Here is a 21,917-nt window from a genome sequence, read left to right as displayed (position 1 = left end):
CATATTCAAAACAGAGAGTGTATTTTTTTTTTATGGCCCTTGAATGTTTTCTTCCCTCACAGGCTCCTGGAGGTCAGAAGTCAAACAAAAGTAGTTTCTTGAGTAGCTCTGATTTTTGGGGAGGGGGCAGGTGGAATTTGAGATTATAAGGGGTCAGTGGAAAACTTATCAGTAAGCTTGAATATGTTACATATGAGGTCCACATGGCTAGTGCAAAATCCACAGATTCAAAGGACTGAAAAATCCCTACTCTATTTTAAAAATTTTAAAAAGCCCTAGCATTTCTGGATCTCTTCTCATTTTTAGAATTTTTAGCTCTTGAAACAGTCATGTAGCAGAAACGTGGTTTAACATTTGTCAGACAGACACAAGAACTTCTAAAAAGATCTCCAAGAATGGAAATAGTTTTGGGAAGGATTAGATGCTGTATTAGCTTCGTGGGGTTTTCAAAGTCTTCACAGAACTTCAGCAAGGAAACCAAGCTGCTTCATATTTCAATAGAAAATCAAGAGGCCAGGAAATCCATGTACAGTGTTGTGTAACTTTCTTGTCAAATACACCTGCCCTGCACTGTATTTGCCAGTGGATGTATATATGCACTTTTTCTCTTCATGTGTAAAATCTGACTTTCTTGGAAGATACAATTTCAAAAAGGGTGACTTCTGTGTTAATATGCTGGTGCAGAGAACAGGAAGGGACAATGCAGGGTTATTAGGTATCTTGTAACACGTTTTAAAATGGCTTGGGCTCTTAAATGAAAGGTTCTGGGAGAGCCCTTGCAGCTATTGCATCACTTGCTAAAAATAGCATCTTTACTGCATAAGGCAGCCTGTCTGCAGTGTGGATAGGCTTGAGAAATTAGTGCTTTTGTGAATGATGTTCAGTCATTTTTGCTTCTTGGCTAAGCAGGCTTTTAGTCTAAATTTTGAGGCAGAATAAAGTAAAAGATTTTATCTTCTGTCTCTGGGGTAGGGTGAGTTTGAAAAACAGCAGTGTCCACAGTTCCGTCTGCAGCATGATTTTAAAGATATATTTTTAAGCTTACTGAAATTACAATTTAAAGACACTGATAAATAATGTTCTTACATTGTAATTGTCTGGGGAAGGGAATAAAAATTTTTGCTTTGTGCTGCATGAGGTAGTCTGCTAGTCTCATCAATAACTTAAAATTTAGGAGTGTGGGTTTTTTTTAAATTGCAGTTACACAATGCAGACAAAATATAACACTAATCAAAATTCATATTAAAACCCACAAAACGCAGATTCTTTCCCTTGAAAATAGAAGGTATGTTCCACAGCGGTTTTCCCCCCCTTCTCTTATTCTGAAATCTTAGTGAAGATGTACCAGCAAGGGAGTGTGTTTGTATTCCAGTGCTGTTGCTGAACCAGACAGGTCTGCAGCACAGCATTTTATTTTTAGACTCTAGGTTGCCATTTTTATCCTGTAGAAAATATTCATCAGTGTCTGGATGACAGGCCATCAGTTTTTATAAATGTGTCAGACCACGTTTTTTCCACCTCTCTCTCTCCTTCTGCTTTTATGTCCTGCTGTATACATTTCTTTTTTGGGGGAAAGAGAGGGGAGAACGAGGGTGCGGGTTTTAATTCATGCATTAGATTTTTCAATTCACAGATCTTTAGCGTCACACGGTTCATTCATCTTCTGCACTCGGCTGCTTATGCAGCTTTGCTTATTGTCTGCAGTGGGTGAACTGTTCTGGTACGTGGAGCTGAAGACATGGGAAGGGGCAAAAACGGGTTTGCTGCTGGACTGATTGCCTGGGTTGCCCACTCACTCTGCTCACCCCCAAAATACCCTGATGTGGCCATGCTGTTGAGAAATAGTTTCATGTATGGTTTCAGGGTACTTGTCAGGTATAAAATTACTTCCTGGAGAAGCTGCTGAAGATCTCTCTGCAATACATTCATGTAGGTCAGCTGACTTCTAAAAATAGAAGTGGGGAGATCTCTTCTGGTGTAGGATATTGAGAAGTGGCTTAGTGCATGGCAGTAGGGGCTCGAAGCAATGTGGCTTTAGGATGCTGAGGCAGTAACTCTCACTAAGCGTGACTCTGTAGCACAAATTTCATGACAGGATTGCCCCACGTATTACAGTTGCTTCCTAGGGTGCTGGACTTCTGAATCTCTGTAGTGCAGCTACCCTGGATGTGTGTAGAAATCCTGAGGCTTTCATAAAGAGTTTGTAATTCATAAAGGACTCCTTGAGTCCTTGAAGAGCCATCTAGGTTGACAGGGAACTTGGCTGTGGACTGCTATCACCAGGGCAGTTGGTGCTGCTGCTGGCCCCTTCCTTTTCCCCCGATCTTCCCGTGGAGGTCTTGCTGTAGCAGTGACAGGAGCTTGCTTTTGAGTGACTCTTACCTGCTTTTGTTTTTTTGGGGAAGAATTGTTGCTTGTGGGAAATAGCAACCAGGAGCAGCTTGCTGCTGGAGCTGAGTTAGCTCACGGCTAGAGGGGGACCTGCCTAGGAAGGGGATGAGTTGGATAATTGTGTAGGTGCTACTGAGGTTTACCAAAATGATGGGAGACATAGCATCTCAAATGTTAAGAGGACTGAAATAAACAAGTAACAATGGTGCAAATACTCTTATCGGCAGTTGAAGGTCTGAGTCAACTCTGTCCTGATTGGTTTTGATTTATTTATAACTTTAAAAACTTGAAGTCATGGGAGCACTAGTACCCGAGACAGCTTGTTGGGGCAGGGCCAAACTTAAGTGTTATGATAAGTAATGGTAGGTATTCACAAATGTAAGAGCAATAAAATGGTTAGGATGGTTGATTACTGATACTTCTTGAGTTAGGATTGGAGATTCAGTATGCTTAGACTGTATATACATGCGTTAAGCCTTCTGTAAGGGTGGTGGGGAACGGATTGGATTTTGATCTTACTTGGAAGAGGCACTGTAGGCTGAGACCTTCCTAAGGAGGGTTCTCGGTTACAACTGTGTACCTTTTGTGTATGGGAGTAGAATACACTGAGCGTGTGCTATGACTTAACTAGTAACCTCCCTAAATGTGTATGATTAAGAAGTAACTTATTAAAGATAGGCTTTATCAGTCCTATTTCCGCTGCATGAGATAATGTAATGCTGTGCTTTTTTTCATGATTAAAACTTGTTTTTCCTTCTACACAAATTGGTAGGTGTCCTGACTTATAACATTCCTTCCTGTTGGAGTGAGTCCACAGGAGGGCCACGAAGATGATCAGAGGCCTGGAGCACCTCTCCTATGAAGACAAGTTGAGAGAGTTGGGGTTGTTCAGCCTGAATAAGAGAAGGCTCCAGGGAAACCTTACAGCAGCCTTCCAGTACCTAAAGGGGGCTGACAAGAAAACTGGAGAGGGACTTTTTACAAGAGCATGTAGCAATAGAACAAGGGGTAACGGCTTTATGCTGAAAGAGGGTAGATTTAGATTAGATATTGGGAAGAAATTTTTTACCGTGAGGGTGGCAAGACACTGGAACAGGTTGCCCAGAGAAGCTGTGGATGCCCCGTCCCTGGAAGTGCTGGATGGGGCTTTGGGCAACCTGGTCTAGTGGAAGGTGTCCCTGCCCATGGCAGGGAGGTTGGAAGGGACCATAAAGATCACCTTGTTCCAACCTAAACCATTCTATGATTCCTAAAAATGAAACTTTTTCTTTTTTGTGTGTTAGGGTTTGTAAACCCTAGAAAAGTGGCCTTGTGGGGAAAAAAAGTACAATGGCAAGTGGTATTCCAGACAAAATTCAGTAACCCATGTGTTCCAGTTTTTTTGATCTGTCTTGTGATGAGTTTGAAAGCATCTTGTAAATAAGAGGTTAAGGATTGGAGGCTGGACCTAAAATGGTTTATTGTCATGAAGGGTAGCGATATCCAGGTTGGACAGATGTTACAGGAGAAAGCAGGTGAGGCAGAAACCATGCTAGTGACTGGGTGAAGTGAGCACAGGCCTGGCATGGCTGGTCTGAGCCAACATGAAAAGGCTTATTCACACGAGGCAGCTCCTGTGCAGCCTCAGTGTGCCTTTGGCAGGAGGCCAAAGGCAGTGGCCAAGTTCATCCATGCAGACCTAGGTTAGCTAGTAAGCCTTATTCTGTCAAAAAAACCCCAAACCGAAATGCTGAGGAGCACAATGTAGGTACATGATTCCAATATAGCCAGCCTGCACCTAGCTGGGGTGTTGGTACCAACGTGGCAGTGACTAGGGTGAACTCGTCTCCTGCTTGAGACTATCTACTTTCTTTCCCAGGGGCTGTGCTCTGCCAAGGGGGTTTGTTGCTTGGGTGCAGTGCTGGATGAATGCACGAGTCCAAAGCATTCTTCAGCTCTCCAGGAGTCTGAAAGGCTCCATGTGGAGGCACCCAGTGGCTCTGTGGGAGATGAGTTGGGTCTGGATTGGCTTATCCCCTGAAAGCTGGCAGACCGCACTGTGTGAGAGTATACCTTGAGAGTATCTGCAGCTCTGTTGCTTCTCATAGACCATCTACCTGTCTTTCCCAGAGAATGCTTTATCTTGAGCACAGTTATCCTTGTTGAAGACTTAGATGCTGCAAATGTTTATTATCTTCGGCACAAGACCAGGTACTGATGAGGGTGGTGAAGAAAAGTCCAAGCGGTTCTGTGGTTTGGGGTTCATTGGAGCTGGAAGTTAAGAAAAATCAGTTTCTACGGTGTCAGTTTTCTTAGTCTTTCTGTGCTTCCCAGTTTGCCTATTTTTGGTGTATTGTTGACGCACTGAAATTCTACTCTGTAACTTGCTGTGAAATGAAGATTTTAATTCTGGGGATAGGGAGGGAGCATGATTTTTCTAATAAGTGGAATACATTTAGAACATTTTGGTATTTTAAATGTACTTAATTTTTTTAATTCATTTGCTCTCTGCAAAACTGTAGTCCAAACAGTTTCTGATAGAGGCTCCTGTCAAAAAGGGTTGCCTGAATGTCTAATCTTATAAATTTTGTTATATCTGTTAGATTTAGAGAAAGTTAAGCAAAGTGATCAGCATCACTGCTTATCATGATCTGGGGATGGTGGAGAAAGCGCCAAATCCCAAACTAGCAGATCAATTTCAAAAAGAACAGGAGGAGATAATACTGTTCTATGCAAGGTGTAGTTCAGCTGTGTGGCTTCCTGTTACAGTTGAAGATGCTAAAGGTTTACATGGATTAAAAAAAAATACTGTAAAATATATTGGTATCTTTTTCTCCTGTGAATTTGTCTACAATCACCAGCTGTAGTCCACCAAACCACATAGCTGCAAACTGGACATGGGAGGAGTATTCTGGAGAGGTATTACAACGTGCTTGCTGCCTTCTTGAATTCTCCCCTCAGTACCTATTAGTGACCACTGCCAGAGACCCAAGTCTTGGGTTAGCTGGATCTCTGTTCTGAGTTGGAAGGTCTAATCTTGTGATAAAAATGTTACCCTATGAGAACTTGTCTACACTATGGGTTATTTTTCCCCTTCACTCCCTATATAGGTGGATGCATGCAAATGGAGGGAACAGGTGAATGATGACAGGACGTTTTTATTATATTACGTTTGGTTTTTTCCTAATGACCAGCTATATCAGAATGTACTGTGCACGTGCTGAATGATGCATTATGCTTGAAATGCACCCAAACCTTTATTTAAAGATTCCTTCAAGTCTGTGTTTTCTGTAATTCTAAATAGTTCATGCCCTAGTCATGGATCTCTGAAAGGTCAACCCATGTTTCAAAGGTGTAGAGAAAAGGTTTTATTTAGCATTGTGTTCTGGGGTCTCTTGACATGTGCAGCAAAAAATTAGGGAATTTCATGCCCACAGTCTGATTTTTAAAAAGCTGTTGCTTCTTTTCATGCCCCAAAACTTTTTGGAAATTGGTGTCCTCACTGTGAACATGAAGGTGTTCAAGTAAGATGATTTGAGTTACTGCCAGCACAATATGGGGTTCCAGAAGGAACCCCTTCCTGGTTCAGATCCTCTTCATGAAACCAGAATCTCTGTTCTTTTAGGACCACCGTTGTATTTGTCTCTCATATCCCTAGCTGTAACTAGCCTCTCCTTCATGAAGAGATGAGCAGAGACACTCTGAAAGTGTGTTGAGATGGGGGGGGGGAAGGTAATTTTTCTGATGCCCTCTGACAACCTGAAGAAAGCTAGAATCATGCAGTTAGTAATATATATATGTAAAACAATCAACAAATTAGGCTTATTTTGTTTCCCATTTTCCTTCTGATGCTTTAAATGGCTAGTAATAAAGAGATTCTTGTTGCAAGTTTGTAGTTCTGTTTCCAGAGTTATGTCTGTCTTGTCCTGCACTGCTGTCTTGCATCTCAGAGCTCCTCCAGCAAATTAGGTTCCTCATCCTTACTGTGCTCTTCTGAGTCAGAAACAATTTTTTTTTCTTCTTCTTCGATCCTAGTTTCTGGGCTTAATTGTGACCAACTTGTATTTTCTTCCCAATGTTAAACCAAGCCAGGGATCCTCAAACTTTTTAAGCAGGGGGCCGGCGTGGATGAAGTGGCAGGCAGCCATCTGCGGCTGCTTGGTTCCCCCCCAGCCCCCGGCGGGTGTGTGTGTGTGTGTCTAAATACCGGGGCCTGGATTGAGGACCCTGAGCGGCCCGTGGGCCATAGTTTGAGGACCCCTGAACTAAGCTTTTCCTTTTCTGTTGGTTACGCTACATGGGCTTATGATGAGCAAACAAAACCCTTTTAGAACTCATCTCCCAGAACAGGTAACTCTTAATCATTTTAGCAGCCTCTTTTTTTTTTTTTTCCAGCTGTTGCCATTTAAATGACTTAATGTATTATTGCTTTCTATTACTATGGGAAGCACCTCAGTGGATGCAATCAGGTTATATAAGTTGTCTTTATAGCTGCATTAGAATGGCAGTTTATAGTCCATTTTATATTCAGCCACTGCACCCCAGATACCTTTCTTCCATTGCTTACGATGGTCACCTCAACTCTAACCAAAGTTAGTCTCCAGTGCGTGTCTTGACATCTTGTACCACCATGTCACCAGGTAATATCTGGCAATACTATTTTTTTATTACTCTGATCTATAAACCCATCTAATTCTTTGTGGTGTTATGCTGTGAGCCTTTTCACTAGCTGGGTTATCTGTGAAATTCATGAAGCATTCCCTTCTTTGTGCGGTGGTCACCAGTAACAGTGCTGAACAGGATTTGTGCTGAGATCAGTCCCTGAGAAGTGTAACTAGTAATTTGGTTTTATCTTGATAAAGTTCCTTTTTCTTGGTGTGAACCATTGTAGGTGCCTTCCCAGGTAGCTTCTGTCAGTATTCTGAGATTCTTATGTTTGGTCCCAGTCAGCTTGAGTCACAGTTTCTTATGGTCATCATATAAAATGATTTCCTTTTGTCTCATAGATTTGGACCATTATTTTTGTCTAAATTGATCACACTTAAGTTTGGCATAGTTTGCCTTTTGACTGAAAATGGATCTAGTGCTGCATTTTATCCCAGTCGCCACTTTTCTTCTATACTTGTGATTATTCTGACACCTTGCATAGCTTTGACTTGAAATGAGTATGTCCATAGCTTGCCAAGATCACTTGTTATCATCTTCTGTTTGCAGGTGGTGGGTTTTTTTTGCCATGTCATTGACTTGAACTTGTTTTTCTGCCTGTTACAAATATATAGTGAAAGAAGGGAAAAAAATGTCAAATTTCTTCTAGTGACTTATTACTTAATGCTGCTTTTCAGGCTCCAATCTCAGACGCCCTTCTACTGGCTGCTTAGTTCATTCTCAAAAAGCAGCTTATCTATGCATGTTTCTGGTGGCAAACACTGAAAGCCATCAGATGGCACAAGTCCTGAGCTATCTGATGTTCAAAACCTTCCTGTTGTATTCACCCCCTCCTAGAGACAGGAAGAACCGAGAACAGTAACTTGATCGACCTCTCTGCATGTGCTTTCCTGGCCTGCTTGTGCTTGCAGCGACAACTGGCATCTGTCACGTATTTTGCAGTGACGAACAAATCAGAGCTATTTGTTTGCCAAATGCTAATACTACATGGTAACTCTTACGGTAGTGCCTTACTGAGCACAAAGCAGCTATAGTTTTTACGTATGCCTAACTCAGACTTCAGCAGATGATCTGAAAGACTTAGTTGCTATTGCAGAAGTTAAGTTCAGGGCGCTCTTGGGTTCACCTGACATTTTCTGGATCAAAAGCCTTGAAAGCAATTTGTAACAGGATGAGGTAGAGGCTTCTGAACACAGGAGATGGGATGACAAAGTTCCTCCTCTCCTCCCAGGCTCCCATATCCGTAATGCAGCAGCCCATGACTAACAGGAGAAAAAGACCTCATGGCAAAGATTTGAGTGTGAGCGTGTAAAAGAAGGTCACTCTGGAACTGGGAGAGCTCACTTAAAGGCACCTAGGACTGATGGTGTGTAAGTGTTGCCCATGACTTTCATGAACTCTTCGTGTGGTTTTCTTGTTGAGATTTCTAGATTGCTTCTAGCTCTCAAGTCTCAAGAAATCTTGAAAATGCACTGCCCAAAACCCTTCCTTGCTTAAGTTCTGGGTGAAATGGGAACTTGTCAGTGCTGTGGTATTTATAGAATATTTTTCTACCCACAATCCTACTAGCTCCTAGACACAAGCTGTTACCAAGTAAGTGTTTGGTTCTGGGAATTGAACCTTTTTCTGTAGCCTGTCTTTTCAAAGCCTGACCGTTGGGTGTAAGCTCCTTTGTGCAAAAAACCCCCCTTTGTGTGAAAAATTACACAGGATTTCTAGGATTTCAGCTCGGGTACAGGTGATCTTTCTGATGAGGTTTCCTATTTCGGCAAGTTAAATTGAGAATAGAAGTGAAGTTTGTCTTATTTTGCACAGAGTTTTCTGTTTTTATTTAATAAAAATGCAGGGAGTTACTGGCTGTCTTATTAACTTGCAGCCAGCATGCTTATCTTCTTTGTTCTTTGTTAAATATGAGCTGGCATGTGTTAGACTGCGTTAGCGTTCACTCTTTGGGACTTCAGTGGTTTCTAAATTTGGCATTGCTAAGCCGGTGCCCTGTTTGCTTGAATCAATTGGGGCTTCTATTTTTAGCAACAAAAGGGAATTGAAATAGCAATTTTCTTTCCATGTAATAGATCCCCAAGAGGAATACTGATGCAAGCTCTCTGTCATCCCATATTCTCCCCCTCCCCAAAAGCACTCAGACGAAAGGCAGCTGTCACGGTTTGCGGCTGTATTAATCTTTAATCAATCGAGTGTTTTCTGCATTCAGGTGTTCAGGGAAAACAAGGGTCACGACTAGGATCTGCCTAGAATAACTAAGTGCTCGTGCATGGATTGTGCAGTCAGAATTTGTGGGCAACGGCAGGGACAGACAGAGCAGCTAAAAATAGTATTTGCTTGCAGTGTTTCTCCAGTCTATTTTTGATGCTTGATTTTGATAAGGTTGATTGGGCTCTTACTAAAAATAGCTGTTCCTAGCAAGCTGAGGGCAAAAAGTAGAATATTTTTAACCAGCACAGACTAAAGTACTTTTGTTGGCTGGAGATAATCTAGAAGCTTGGTATTGGTCAAATGCCAGTGATTTATATAAATCTGTAATAAATGAAGCACAGCTTGATGCCAAGCAGGGATAGTCTTTTCTCCCCTTGCCAGCTTTTGTTTTCCCCAGGAGCTGTCATATTCTTAATATAGCCTCCGTGTTTCGTAGCAGAAGAATCTCGACTCTTCAGTTATTTATGTGTTGTACCTATGCTAAGGTTAGCTGTGCTATGAAGCTTCTCCCAGCCGTATTGCTTTAACAAAACACACTAGGGTCATACTTTATACTTTATATTTATGTCTGCTACAGCTGTGTACTGTGCCTTGACAGACCCTCACTCCGATCTGGATTCAGTCTTGCAGGACAGGGATGGCTCTTCTGTGTGAACGGAGGATGTAGCTGGGAGACTAGCTCTGCAGTGGCCATTTTGACAACAAATTTGAATACCTCTCAGGATCAGAAGTGTAGCTGAGCTGCCCTCCTTGAGATCTATTTGTTAGCTTAATTTTTTGGCAGGAAGAGTATAGGTATTCCCAAATCACTGTACCCACATCTTTCAAGGGGGGAGTAACATCATTAGTAGCTTGAGTTGTTCTTCCTAGGTAATGATGTGCATGAGTGCATCTGCAGTACTTTGAAAGATTGCCTAAACTCATGGTTTTCTTAATGAAAACAGGAAAATGGCTGAACTGAAATGGCTTGTAGTTTGAAGGGGATAGTAGAGAACATGCGTAATACTTGTTAGCTTTGTTGTGCAGGTAGTCAAAGCAGTGCGAGGAGTGTGCCTGGTGCTGTTTGTTAGCAGCAGCATGGATATGAGTATTGCATGCTTTATCTCCATTAGGCATCTCAAAAGCTTATTTTGCAGTGGAAAATGTGTGTTTGTACCTGAAGGCAGGCTTGGTCTCTTTAAGCTTTGTCTTCACTGTAGTCTAACCTTGAATTGGGGAGTCACGAATCTATAATCTTGTTTCAGCGTGATTGCTCTGCAGAACTGCAGTAGAATTTTCTATGCTTGCTGTTGCTCCTTTTCCCTGTGTCAGTGCTGGTCCTTGTTCCCATCATGAGATGAGATGATTTCTACATGCCTGCCTCATGCTTTACTGCACCATTCTTTGATTTTTGTTTTAAGATGTCCTGGCTGCATAAGAAGCAGATTAAAATGTTCTTTCTGGATGTTGAATATTCACTTCAGTCACAGAACAGACTGCTGTGGTCTGCTAGGTGCTGCTCTTGCCTGGCTGTAGAGCAGTACCCCCCTTTTTAACAGCAGGGAATGTTTATCCAGCATACTACTTAGGTGGTGGATGTTCTCTAAGTGACCTCTTATTTGGGAAGGCAGGGGCTGTTACAAGCAGAAAGAACATGCGAGCTCCATGCACCATTGGTGGTACCTTATCCTATGCCTGTTTAGCCGTGGGCTGTGGGATTTCTGAAGGATGCAGGAGCTATTGGAAGCATTTGCATATTCAGCCCTTTGGAAGCCTTCTGGAGGGGTGCCTACCTTTGTAACCCCTGAAGTCATGTACCACTTGGCATATTAATATTCCATGCTAAAGTCACTGGTTGGTTACACAACTTCTTTCATGGGCTTGGTCTATGGCTTTTTTTAATATCAGGAAAGCTGTTTCCTTTTAGTGCAAGACCATGCATTTCTCTGACTGCTGAGTTCGTTTAACTTTGCCCTGTATTTGTCAAGGGTTGCCTTGAGTTTCATACTGGGTGGGAAATGATGCCCAGTGCCTATGAACTGCATCATATCTGTTGTATATGTGACAAAAGCTGTGTAAACACACAATGTGAAACATTAGGAGGTAAAGTGGCTAGGTGGGGTTAAGGTTTAGAGGATTAGTGTGAGTTGTGTCTAATCAATAAGTAGTCCAGTAGTAGAGGTTGTGGTGGACTTCTGTGTAGCTGTATCTTAAATTGAAGAGGTCACTGTAAGAAGTCAAAGTTTATGTAATTAAACTCAAAGCAGGAGGTGAAAAGGTGTGGGTGGCTTGTTTGTTTCTTTTTCTTCCCTCCCCACACCATATAGGAATCAAAATTCTGGCACAGTTGTTAGGGCAAAGATGCCCTAATGTCCTAAGATGGTTTTGGTGATTTATGGAAGTGATTCCGTGATGTGTTAAGGATAATACTGTAATTAAAAACTTAACTGCTGTTCTGAGTTCTTCTGCAGTTGACTTGTGTATATGCAATGGCAGTTGAAAGATCTACAGCACACATACAGCATAGCCTCCTTGAGCGGTGTAAGCAGATAGATGATGCCCCATACTGCTTGCCTTGTTCAGAGACCTTGATAGTACATTGAAGTTTCTCTTTGCATACCTACACTTTAAGACTGTATCCAGAGCATCGGTGGGTTCAAAGACACTTATGTGGTGTACACCAGTGGCTATCATGAATTGTGATTAAGTGTTTTACTAGCTTTCCCACTACTTATCTGCTATTTTGGACAGTATAGGGTCAGTTGGAATATAAGGCTGTTCGTGCACAGCTGAAGTGAAAGCTAGGACTAGAGGGTAAAACCCATGCATACATCAGTTAGCCGTTATAGCAATGATTACGCCAGTCTTACATATTCAAGAAAGTGTCATTACATAGAAGAGCAACAAAAGTTCCTTACAGTGTTCTGTACTCGTGAGGGCCAAGCTATATGTCTCAAAACAGGAGTCTTCAGGCAAGTTTCTCAGAATGGAGAACAGATGATGTAGTCTTGCACATTCCAGGTCTGTACTTATATGTTAGTTTCAGAAAAACATGTCTTGAGATGGGAATCTGTTCCAAATGCAGTCCAATTATTTTCTGAAATACCTTGTGTCCAGAGTTGAACGCTGGCTAGTGGTGACTTGTGGGGTAGAACATCTCCAGCCCAATGCGCATATATTGATTTATTAAGTGAACTGTTTTCACAGTATGTCACGTTACTGGATACCTTTCCTTAATTTTCTTCCCCTTTTCTTCTACAGCCCCAATAGTTGGGGGAAGATTGATGTTTATGTCTTTGCCTAAAATCAGTGTTTCAGTACAAGCTTCCATTCAGGCAAACTTTTGTTTGGTGGGCTCACACACGAGCTGCCTGGGCTCTCTTCTGGAGACGGCAGATGGCTGAAGTGGGAAGCTACTACAGTTAGTCTATGGGGTAGATGTGTATAATCACACATAAGAGCTGGTGCAGCTTTTTTTACAGACAATAACTTATTCCTACCCTACTTGCTTTGCCTTCTTTAAGCTCTGCCAACTGCAGCTTGTAACTTTTGTTGGAAGACACTGCAGAAGAAACATAATTTAAAAGCTTAATCCACACTTGGAGTTAAAACTAGCTTCAGCACATCAAGTTGATAGTAAAGATTTAGTTAAACTGGCACAGCTTTAGAGCGGTTAAAACTAACACTTGGCTCTGGAGCAGAAACTAGAGATGAATGTAATCAATATGAAATTTAATAAATGACAAGTGCCTTGCTAAGGCACAAGTCTTACCAAAGCTGCTTCTTTTTATTGCTCTCCCCTTCCCTGCAGCATGCATATACGCTTCAGGTAACTCAAAACGTGGAGGAAGGTAAGGTTGCTGAAGCTGGACATTGTGATGGTCCAGTCAGTTGTCTTTACTCCACGTCTCTTCCTTGTTTTTACAACATAGGGCTTAAGTATGCTGTCTGCTCCGGCTGGTGTCTAGCTGGGCAGGCTTTCCGACCCACCAGACTCCTCTCTAATTATCCCATAAATGGGCAGTAACTACAGCTCCCTTGCTGAACTGGGTGTTACTGGTCAGGAGCAGGAAAAATCTGTATCAGCACATTTCCCCGTTGCAGTCCTCCGGTGCCAGTTTTGGTGGCTTCTGCACCAGTGCAGCTGCTGATGGGAAATCCATTTACTTAGAATGGGTGAAGCTAGGCCAGGTGGCTTCTCTTGAAGTGCCTAAGGAAGGGAAGTGTGGCCTAAAAAAAGGTGGCTTTTTGGTTGCATGTTAGAAAGCCATCCTTGTACTGTGTTTGCTCCACAAGATGATGTGGGAACACAGAGCAAGAGACAAAGTTATCCTGCATGAAGGGGAGTCATTAATAAAATGATCCTATTAGTGCCTTCTTGTGAGAAGAGGATTTCCCTTATTGCTAAGAAAAACTAGCTGCATGCTTTATTCTGATGCCTATGCTTTTACCTGCAGCAGAAGCAAAACAGTAATATGTATTAGCTAGGTGTCTGTTTATGTAAGTGATGGTTCAAGCACTTTTTCTTTTTTTTTTTTTTCCCCTTCCTGGTGGGATTTCATAATGTTTTTCATCATTTATCTGTATTAGATTTGTCCAAATTTCTCAAGTTATGTTCTGGAAGGTACTTTAGCCTCTGGACTACAGGTGATTTTAAGTAGAAGTAGGACCTAAGAAGGGAGGAACCATCCTGTTACTTGTACTTCAGATAGAAATCCCCACTCTTCAGCTTGTCTCATGCTCCAGCCGCTTCTATTACAATTTACCTAAGCAATGGATTCAATAAATGAGGTAAATATCCTTGACTGAAATTGTACTTGCACTTTATTAAGCCTTTAAAGTGCTGCAGATGCTTTTTGAAGTCCCTGCCTTATGGAGCATGCACTCTTAGCTGTAGCTGCTAAAGGTGAACAACTCACAGTGTCAGAAAACAGTATTTTTAAATGCTGAGCTTGTTATCTGGGAATGAAACCATTAAATCCATGAATTTTGAGTTGGAAGGAGGAGAAACTATCTATAAGCATTATAGGGAATAGCTGCTCTTTAGGTACCTCCCTAACTAGAAAGAAGGAAACAAACCCCTTTTACAGAGTCATGGAAGTGGACTGTTTGCCAGATTGGGTCAACTTAGAGCATATCCAACTACTGTTGTAAGCCTTGTGGGGAGTGGTACTGGGCATAGGTTTTCGCTGTGCTCCTGTTTGTTTTACTGCAGCAATAATAAATTATGTGATAATACATAGTGTGAAACCCAAGATCAGTAAGGCTGAAACTGAAGCTTGTTAGTCCTTGAACTAAAGGGATGGTGCCGTCCTGAAGGACTGTAATGCTGTCTGGTACATGGGTAGCAATATTGGTGCAAGTTTGGTTGTAGCAAGTGGACTCCTGGGAATACATTCTTGATTTCTTCCCCAAGGTCTGCTTTTTTTCATCATTTGGACCCTTGCTTGACTTCTCTACGTGGGGATTTGTTACTGTGACTCATTTCTCTAATTGTGGCTGGATGGCAAGTGGCAAAATGGTGTGACCCAGGCACTTGGTTTTCTCGATAAAATTCACTAGAGCTCATGGTGCAGCAGCTAGAGCTGTTTACTAGCTGGGGCATCCTGTGTATGCAGTATGTGTTAATACGCGTATGGTACAGTCGTGCACATCCTTATCACATGGGAGCTACAGCATCTTGCAAATAAGCCTTGAAACCAGGGAAGGGATAAATGTATGTGTATGTACCTTCATCTAGGGTCATCCGTAAACCTAGCTTAAATCAAGGGCATGACTATCTTTCATTCCGAGCCTGTTACTGCACTGTTGGCTGGCCGTTCAAGCTCAGATAGGACCATCACTGGCAGCTTCATCACTTGCTATTACGTCCACTTATTTATAGCTAGCAGGCACAGAAACTGAAATAGTTACAGCATTTCCTAGCTGTTATTACTCAAACAGAAATATTCTGGCTGCTGTTTGCATGCCAGCTGTTATGGGTGATCTGCAGGCAGTGACTAATCAAATCATGTGCAAACACATCTCCTTCTGGTGCCCTGAAGGGAAGTTGTTGCTGGATCCTAGTGCTGGACAACACCTCCATCTGCTGTGAGTTTCACTCAGGTAGAGGTTGACCTGAGAGTTCAACCAACACTCTCAGTTCGGTTTTCTGAAACGTTAAACAAGCCCAGTTATTTGGGCATGTCTTGTGTTCATTTATGCTTCCACTAAGTTGTTCAGATCTAATGAGTACAAACAGAAAAATCCAGGAGTGTATTCTCTAGCCACTTGGAAGTGAGAGCAGAGACAGAAGAATGAGTAAAGCTAAATGAGTGAGGATGTTGAGGTGTAGGCATTGGTTTGATGAGGAGGAAGTGGTGCTGGATGTGCTTGCTTGAAAAGTAGTTGGGAACGTGGCTTTTGGATGGAAGAATTGCTGTTTAGTGGGCAAACTGAGATGAGTGGCTACTGGTGTGGTCAGAGTCGTGGAATAATCTGTCAAACTGATGACGTGTTGAGTCGCTGAGAGCTTGTCAGCATGCAGAAAAGAATCCTAGGAAGACTTGAGGCTTGACACAGATCCCAGTCACCCACAGGTGAAAGTTTAAGCTCTAGAAGCCCAGCTTGCAACTAATGGCTACTGATCAGTCACTTATACTGGCTGTTCGTAATAAGCACAATGGCCACAGAAATCTACTGGAGAGTCACTAACAGAGACCTGTTGCTCGTGTCCTAAAATGTCTGTTTTATTGGATGCTTAAAGGCTTTAAGATACTTTTCATTTTACAGTGTACTTAAAACTAAGTTGAGAGCTGTTTTAATAGTTATAACTGAGCTTTTCTTAGTTAAATGACTTGGAAATCTTCCTTAGTCTGCAGCGCTTCTGAAGAAGCATAGTGGGCCAGAGGACTGGCATGAGGAGGAGTGCTGAACCTGAATCTTGAAACAGTTAGGCTCCTAACTCAGTCTCTTCCTCTCCTTTCTTACATGTGGAAAGGTTTTAGTTTGAGTTCTCTAAGAGATTTATTCAAAATTGTACACCTATTCAGATATGTTTTGATATGTCTCTTGGCTGGAATGAGTATTTTAATAGCTTACTAATAAACACTCATTGCAGTTATTTCTGTGAAGCAGCTAATGTATATTTTTTTTCCCCCCTCTACAGTGGTCACAGGAGCTACTGATGGGATTGGAAAAGCCTATGCAGAAGAGGTAAGAATTCTTAGCACTTCCAAGTGATACCTTGATCCTTTGCAAGATGTCATGCTGTCTTAACTCTGTCAAGTAGTAGGTCATATCTCCTCGCCTTTATTTAACAGGTATGTGTGGAGAAAGAGGTCTCCTGCCTTGTCTCCCTCTGGTGACCAGCCAAGAATTTTATCCCTTTTTGTTAGCTTCCTTAATTTGTGAATTCTGTTTTCAGCCTTTACCTTGTCCTTTAGTGGTTTTTTTTTAACTTTTTCTAGTTGTTATAATTGTTAGCTTTCTCTACCTTTGCTATTTCTTTTTGGTATTTTCAGGCACTGACTAAATGGCATTTCTAGCTGGTTGCAGTACGTTCCAATTATTAACTATAGTTCATGAAGTCTCTGAAGCTGGGTTTTACCTCTATCTCTTTTACTGTACTTTTTCTCTTGATGGATATGTGGGCTCCAAATATGGTACTGGAATGTATTGCTTAAGACAGAAAGTGCCTGTTAGTACGGGGCAATTTAGCCTATAAGCCCAGAGAACATCATGACAAATAGTGCTGACTACAACAATTTATAGCAAAAATAACTTTCAGCTCCAGCATCAGTATCAAAGTGAGCCAGTCTGTACTCATGTTTGTGTTCTCTGAAACACCAGCACGACTTAGCGTGAGGAGATCAGCTGTGAGATATTCCTTTTTCTTGAAGTTTCTGTTCTGTGGAGCCCACAGGGAAAGTAGCATTCCTCTTCATGGGTAGTCCTTGTCCTTCAGTTTTCCCTACATCCCTTGTGCTCTGCTACCTGTACCCCTGGCCCTTAAATTCCTTTCTGCTTTGGAGAAAATAGCACCTTGTCCTGCTGGATCAAGAAGGGGGGGTTGACTGCAAAGCGAATTAAGCCTGGTGCCAGCAGCACCTGATTCTGGCCTAGAGCTGGCAGCTCATACCTGCCAAATAGCCCAGTTACCTGGCACTGAAGCAAATGATGCAATACTTAAATTTAACTGCCTAGAGTAAGTGGAAGGAGGTCACTGTGCCCAGGGCATAGCACTATGAGGAGGAAGTCCTCTGATGTGAGAGACACCCGCTGATCATCATGGGGGATTGGTTTAATGATCTGTGTTAGGTTATTGAGTGAATGAAACTACAGCTTGCTTTAGGTTCTGCTGGTGTCTCCAAGAACCAGAGGCTGCCTTTAGACATGAACATGTGCTGCTGGCAGAGCCCGGTATGTGAACCCTCGTTAGGAAAGCTGATCCGCTGCTGGGAAACCGACTGTTTCAGCTTCTTTGCCATAGTTGCTGTTGGCACAGAACAGCCAAAAGCACCCCAAAGGGCACATATATTCATTCTTGGGCTATAGAATAAAGCAAATTTGTCATGAGTATTTTTATGATTGTTATTCATTTATTTATTTATTTAGAATAAGATAAAAATTCACCCTTTGAGAGTTTAGGTGGATGAAGAGTACTTGATGAAGTAAAGCGTGGGTGTGGGGTGAAATGTGGAATACCTGGAAAGACTTCTCAGTCTTTCAATTAACTCCAGAGGTTTCTTCATAAGACTGTCAGCAGAAGCTTGACTTTCTACTAGAAACTACCTTCAGGTTACTATAAATGCCACTGGCATACAGCTGATTGGGTGCTGATGGCTGTTGTCATGATCATGCAGATTACTTCCTTCTCCTTGGATGAGTTTGTGAGAAATATAACGGTGTGTTGAGAATCGCCTCTTTGAAAGTTTGACGTGATCACCGCTAAGTGATGGAAGAACGTTACAAATTCTTTCCAGTTATACTCTGCTGTGTTGTTTATTTTCCTTCTTTTCCAAGCAAAGAGCCATTTTTACACTTTCCACTCTTGCAGTATTTAGATCTCTATTCTTTGCTTGGCACTGGTAGCCTTTTCATCACTAGACCACCTCTTCATGAAAGGTGGTGCCATGGTAAATGCAAGTTTTCTCTGTCTGGGTAATGATCACCCAGTCTTTGATTCCAAAGCAGCATGGTTTCGTGTTTGTGGTGTTTTTTGTGTGTTTTTTTTTTGGGGGGTGGGTGGGGGTTGTTGTGGTTTTTTTTTGTTTTTTTTTTTTTAAAGGATATGGTCAGAAATCATTACTTGTTACCCCTGTATTGCTGGTTGCTTTTGGAAATCATGAGTTAAATTTTAACCTTAGATGTGTTTGTATGCTAGTAATAAACTAGAGATGGTGATCCCATTGTGTGCTCTGTAGTACTCTGCTATGCACATCTGCTTAGTGTTACTTTTTTAGATCCTCTTGCTATACTTACTTTAACAAGAGCTTTAACTCTGCTTTGGTGGGCTGTCATTGACATTCCTTTCCATCCTGGAGAGAAAGGGCTTTAAAAGCGGCTATGTTTTGCTACCAAGGTGGAAAAAGTGGTAGTTACGAACATGACATTTAAGAAATCAGATGTCTACATCCACCAGCTGTGTTAGAATGGTGACTCTTGCTTGCATCAGTCCTTTAGCTATGAAAGTATCTTGCCAATGCTTGCTACTCTGGTGAGTTTTGTGATGAGTTTTAAGGTCGTCTTGTGCAGCCTTTTCATGACCCTAGAGACAACGTGCCAAAGATCTAAAGACAGTTATCTGCGAAGCAAGAGGGTCTTCCTTGTTTCTTACATAAAAACATAATTAGCTACTGGGATCTCAGAGGATCATTATTGGTCTTTGGGCTATTGTGGTTCCACTAGGCCTCTACCAGTGAAGTCAGAGCACTCGGCAGAAACCGATTTGGTTGCATCAGACTCAAACCAAACTTGCTGTTGAGCACTGTCTTTTCCAAGTTTGATTATTTCTCTTAGTGGTATTTGTTCCTAGTTGCAGGCTCTTTCCTTGGTCATTTTATGGGCTTTGTACTCTTGAGAACTCCTCTTGCAAACTGGTTTCTGTTTCCAGATTTCGAATGCACTTCTCACGGTGTGTCCCTTTAATGTGAATGCAGCAGCAGTTTCTTGCAAGCTCACTCTTGTGGCAGAAGTTCTCTAAACACGCAGAGGTTCTGCTGAGTGCGTTGGCACGGCTTTACTGCCTTGGCTTTTGAGACAAGTACAGCTGGATAGTTTTCCGTAAAGCTCAGGTACCTACTTCAGCAATTTGAGAGCCCAGAGGTCATGGCTGCTGAAAGCAAGCAAACTGCCTGTCAGCAGTCTGGAGTTTGCGTCCATGGGGAACATCTTTGGGGCTTTTTTGCCCCATGGGACCACAGCTGTTTCAGACTTTTGAGTGGATTACTGTCAGATTGTCCTCAGTGTCACAGGCTGAGATAGTTTTAGGTATAGTGTTTGCCTTCGCTGCCTTGATCCTGTGGAATGAGAGTGCACTATGTTATTCCCTTCTTCCCACTGCCTTCTAAGCCTACTGTTGGCTTCATGAAAAGTTAATCCAGTGAGCTAGGTGCTTATCTGGAGATGGATGTGTTCATCTCTTTTAGACACTCGTCCTCGTAACACCACATCATTTCCTTGAGTGGAAAGCTTAAGTTACCCATAAGCCTGAACTTGGCAGTGGTTTGTTAGCAGCTCCTAGTGAGTGTCTTTGGTTTCATCACACCTCACTCTACGCTCATGAGAGATCTAGTATGAGATTTCTTCTGCTTAGAGATCACACATGTGAGTAAAGCGTGGAGGTCACTAATGAACTTGGTCATGCTTCTCTCTGAAAGAAGCTTTCTTGGTTTGTGTGCTTCTGCTGGAAAGGTAGATGAGATTAAGTCTCTTTAGGTTGTTGCTGTACCATGCTGTGGTGGTGTGGAATTTTTTAGGTTTTGTTTTGCGTGGGGTGTGTGTGGTTTGTGGTTTTTTTTTTTTTTTTTTTTTCATTCAAGACCCATTCTCACTGGCTTCCTAAGGCAATGAAGGAGTTTTATTGAGCAATGATAACTTACCTGTTTTTCATATGTAGGTGTTAAGTGTCTGGAAGGCAGTGTCACTATGAACTGTGGATATATTGTTATTTTTCACTGGAACAGGGACTTACAATAGTCACAAACGTTGTTTTCATTGCGGAGTAATTCAGATATGTAGCTCTCTTTCTGCAGACACTTTTAAATTCAGTTGTTCTCATTTCAAACTTGCAGTAGTATGTCTGATTTGAGACCAGGATATCCTCTGGCCACAGCTTAAGTTACACAGATAGCTTCCCTAAAAGAAATGCATGAGTAAACTAACCTTTATATCTATGATTAGTACAAAGTTGAGTGGAGCCTGACTAAAGGAAGGAAGTATTGGGTGCTGGGGTAATTTTGTAACACGGGTGTTCAAGTGACCATGGATATCTTAACTTGGCATGTTAAACTTAATTGTGGGTAATAACTTCTTTGCTCTGACTTGCAGAGGTGTGGTAAAATTTCTGTAAAATACCTGCTTGTTTGCTTTCTATTTTATAAATGTACTTATACACCTGTATTGCATGACTGAGAAGGTAACAAATTTGTCATGAAGGGAATCAAGTAAGAAGTATTTATCCTGGTTTTCCCGTTCATGTGTCTATTTAAAATTGTAATTTTTTCAAACTTGCTGGTCATATATATGTGATATTTGATAAATTATGCAATTATTTTAATTAGGATACTAACTTGGAAGTGATTTATGACTGTTCTATGTCTCCTGTTTTCTTGCAGTTAGCAAGATGTGGAATGAAGGTGGCTCTAATCAGTAGGTCAAAAGAAAAACTGGACCAGGTTGCTAGTGAAATAAGTGAGTTGAAAACTTCTTTCCTAAACTTCATGGGCATGCTTATAAATAAATACAGTTGCACATGAGCTTCGTACATGCTAATATATACAGCTCTAATTTTGAAAAAGCTTTGCTGTTGTGCATAGTGCAAATGTTAGATATAAGTGGTAAAGGCCTTGCAGATTAATTTTATGGGTGTTCACGTTTAACTTCTGAAAACAATAGGGCTTAGTTCTGGGATAAGTACTTCTAAAACTCTTAGCCTTCCATAAGAACAGCTTACCAAGTCAGTCCAAAATACCGCCTATCCCCATAGTAGCTGTCTAAAATCATAAGGCAAAAACCATATAGCCTTTAATTCATCTGAATATTCTCTCAGCTTGAAGCAAGTTCGATTTCATGGGCTTCAGCCTTAAGGGTGGTTTCTTTGTAAGTCAAAGTTGTTGAAAACATGTTCCTTATGTTGCTTGCTATAATACCAAGTATACAAATTTATTGTGGGTAGTTTCCCCCTCCTCTCCCTTTTTTGTTCTGTTTGGATAAACTACTTGGATCAGATTAGAGACCTGTAAGCTCTTTTTGGGTGACAAGTGTGCATAGTCAAAGGAATGAATATAGGGAGTGAGTTACTGTGTTTAAGAACCTGTATTAGGGATTGTTTCTTCAGTAATTGTGTAGTAAATGGCTGTAACGCAAAAATGAGGGAGCAGCTTAATATTCCGATTACAAAAGTAAGGTGGGTATTTCTATGGGATCAGTTAGGAGAAAGCTTCCTCAAGTCTTATGCGGACAAATGATTTTTCCAATTGGAGCAAAGT

General features: G+C 41.6%; 1 protein-coding gene across 2 annotated transcripts in view; it reads left to right on the top strand.

Moving 5' to 3' along the window:
* The window catches only part of HSD17B12 (hydroxysteroid 17-beta dehydrogenase 12), an 88,912-nt gene that overhangs the window by 16,833 nt on the left and 50,162 nt on the right, over positions 1 to 21,917 (top strand). For both annotated transcript variants that reach the window (XM_040602120.1, XM_040602121.1), the window contains exons 2-3: positions 16,376 to 16,422; positions 21,045 to 21,120. In XM_040602120.1, coding sequence (XP_040458054.1) covers positions 16,376 to 16,422; positions 21,045 to 21,120 — 123 coding nt within the window. The remainder of the gene's footprint in view (positions 1 to 16,375; positions 16,423 to 21,044; positions 21,121 to 21,917) is intronic.

The sequence above is a fragment of the Falco naumanni genome, chromosome 7, assembly GCF_017639655.2.
Source record: "Falco naumanni isolate bFalNau1 chromosome 7, bFalNau1.pat, whole genome shotgun sequence".
Classification (NCBI taxonomy): domain Eukaryota; kingdom Metazoa; phylum Chordata; class Aves; order Falconiformes; family Falconidae; genus Falco; species Falco naumanni.
The sequence above is the reverse complement of the archived record's forward strand: the minus strand, read 5'-3'. Positions and strand labels throughout refer to the sequence as shown.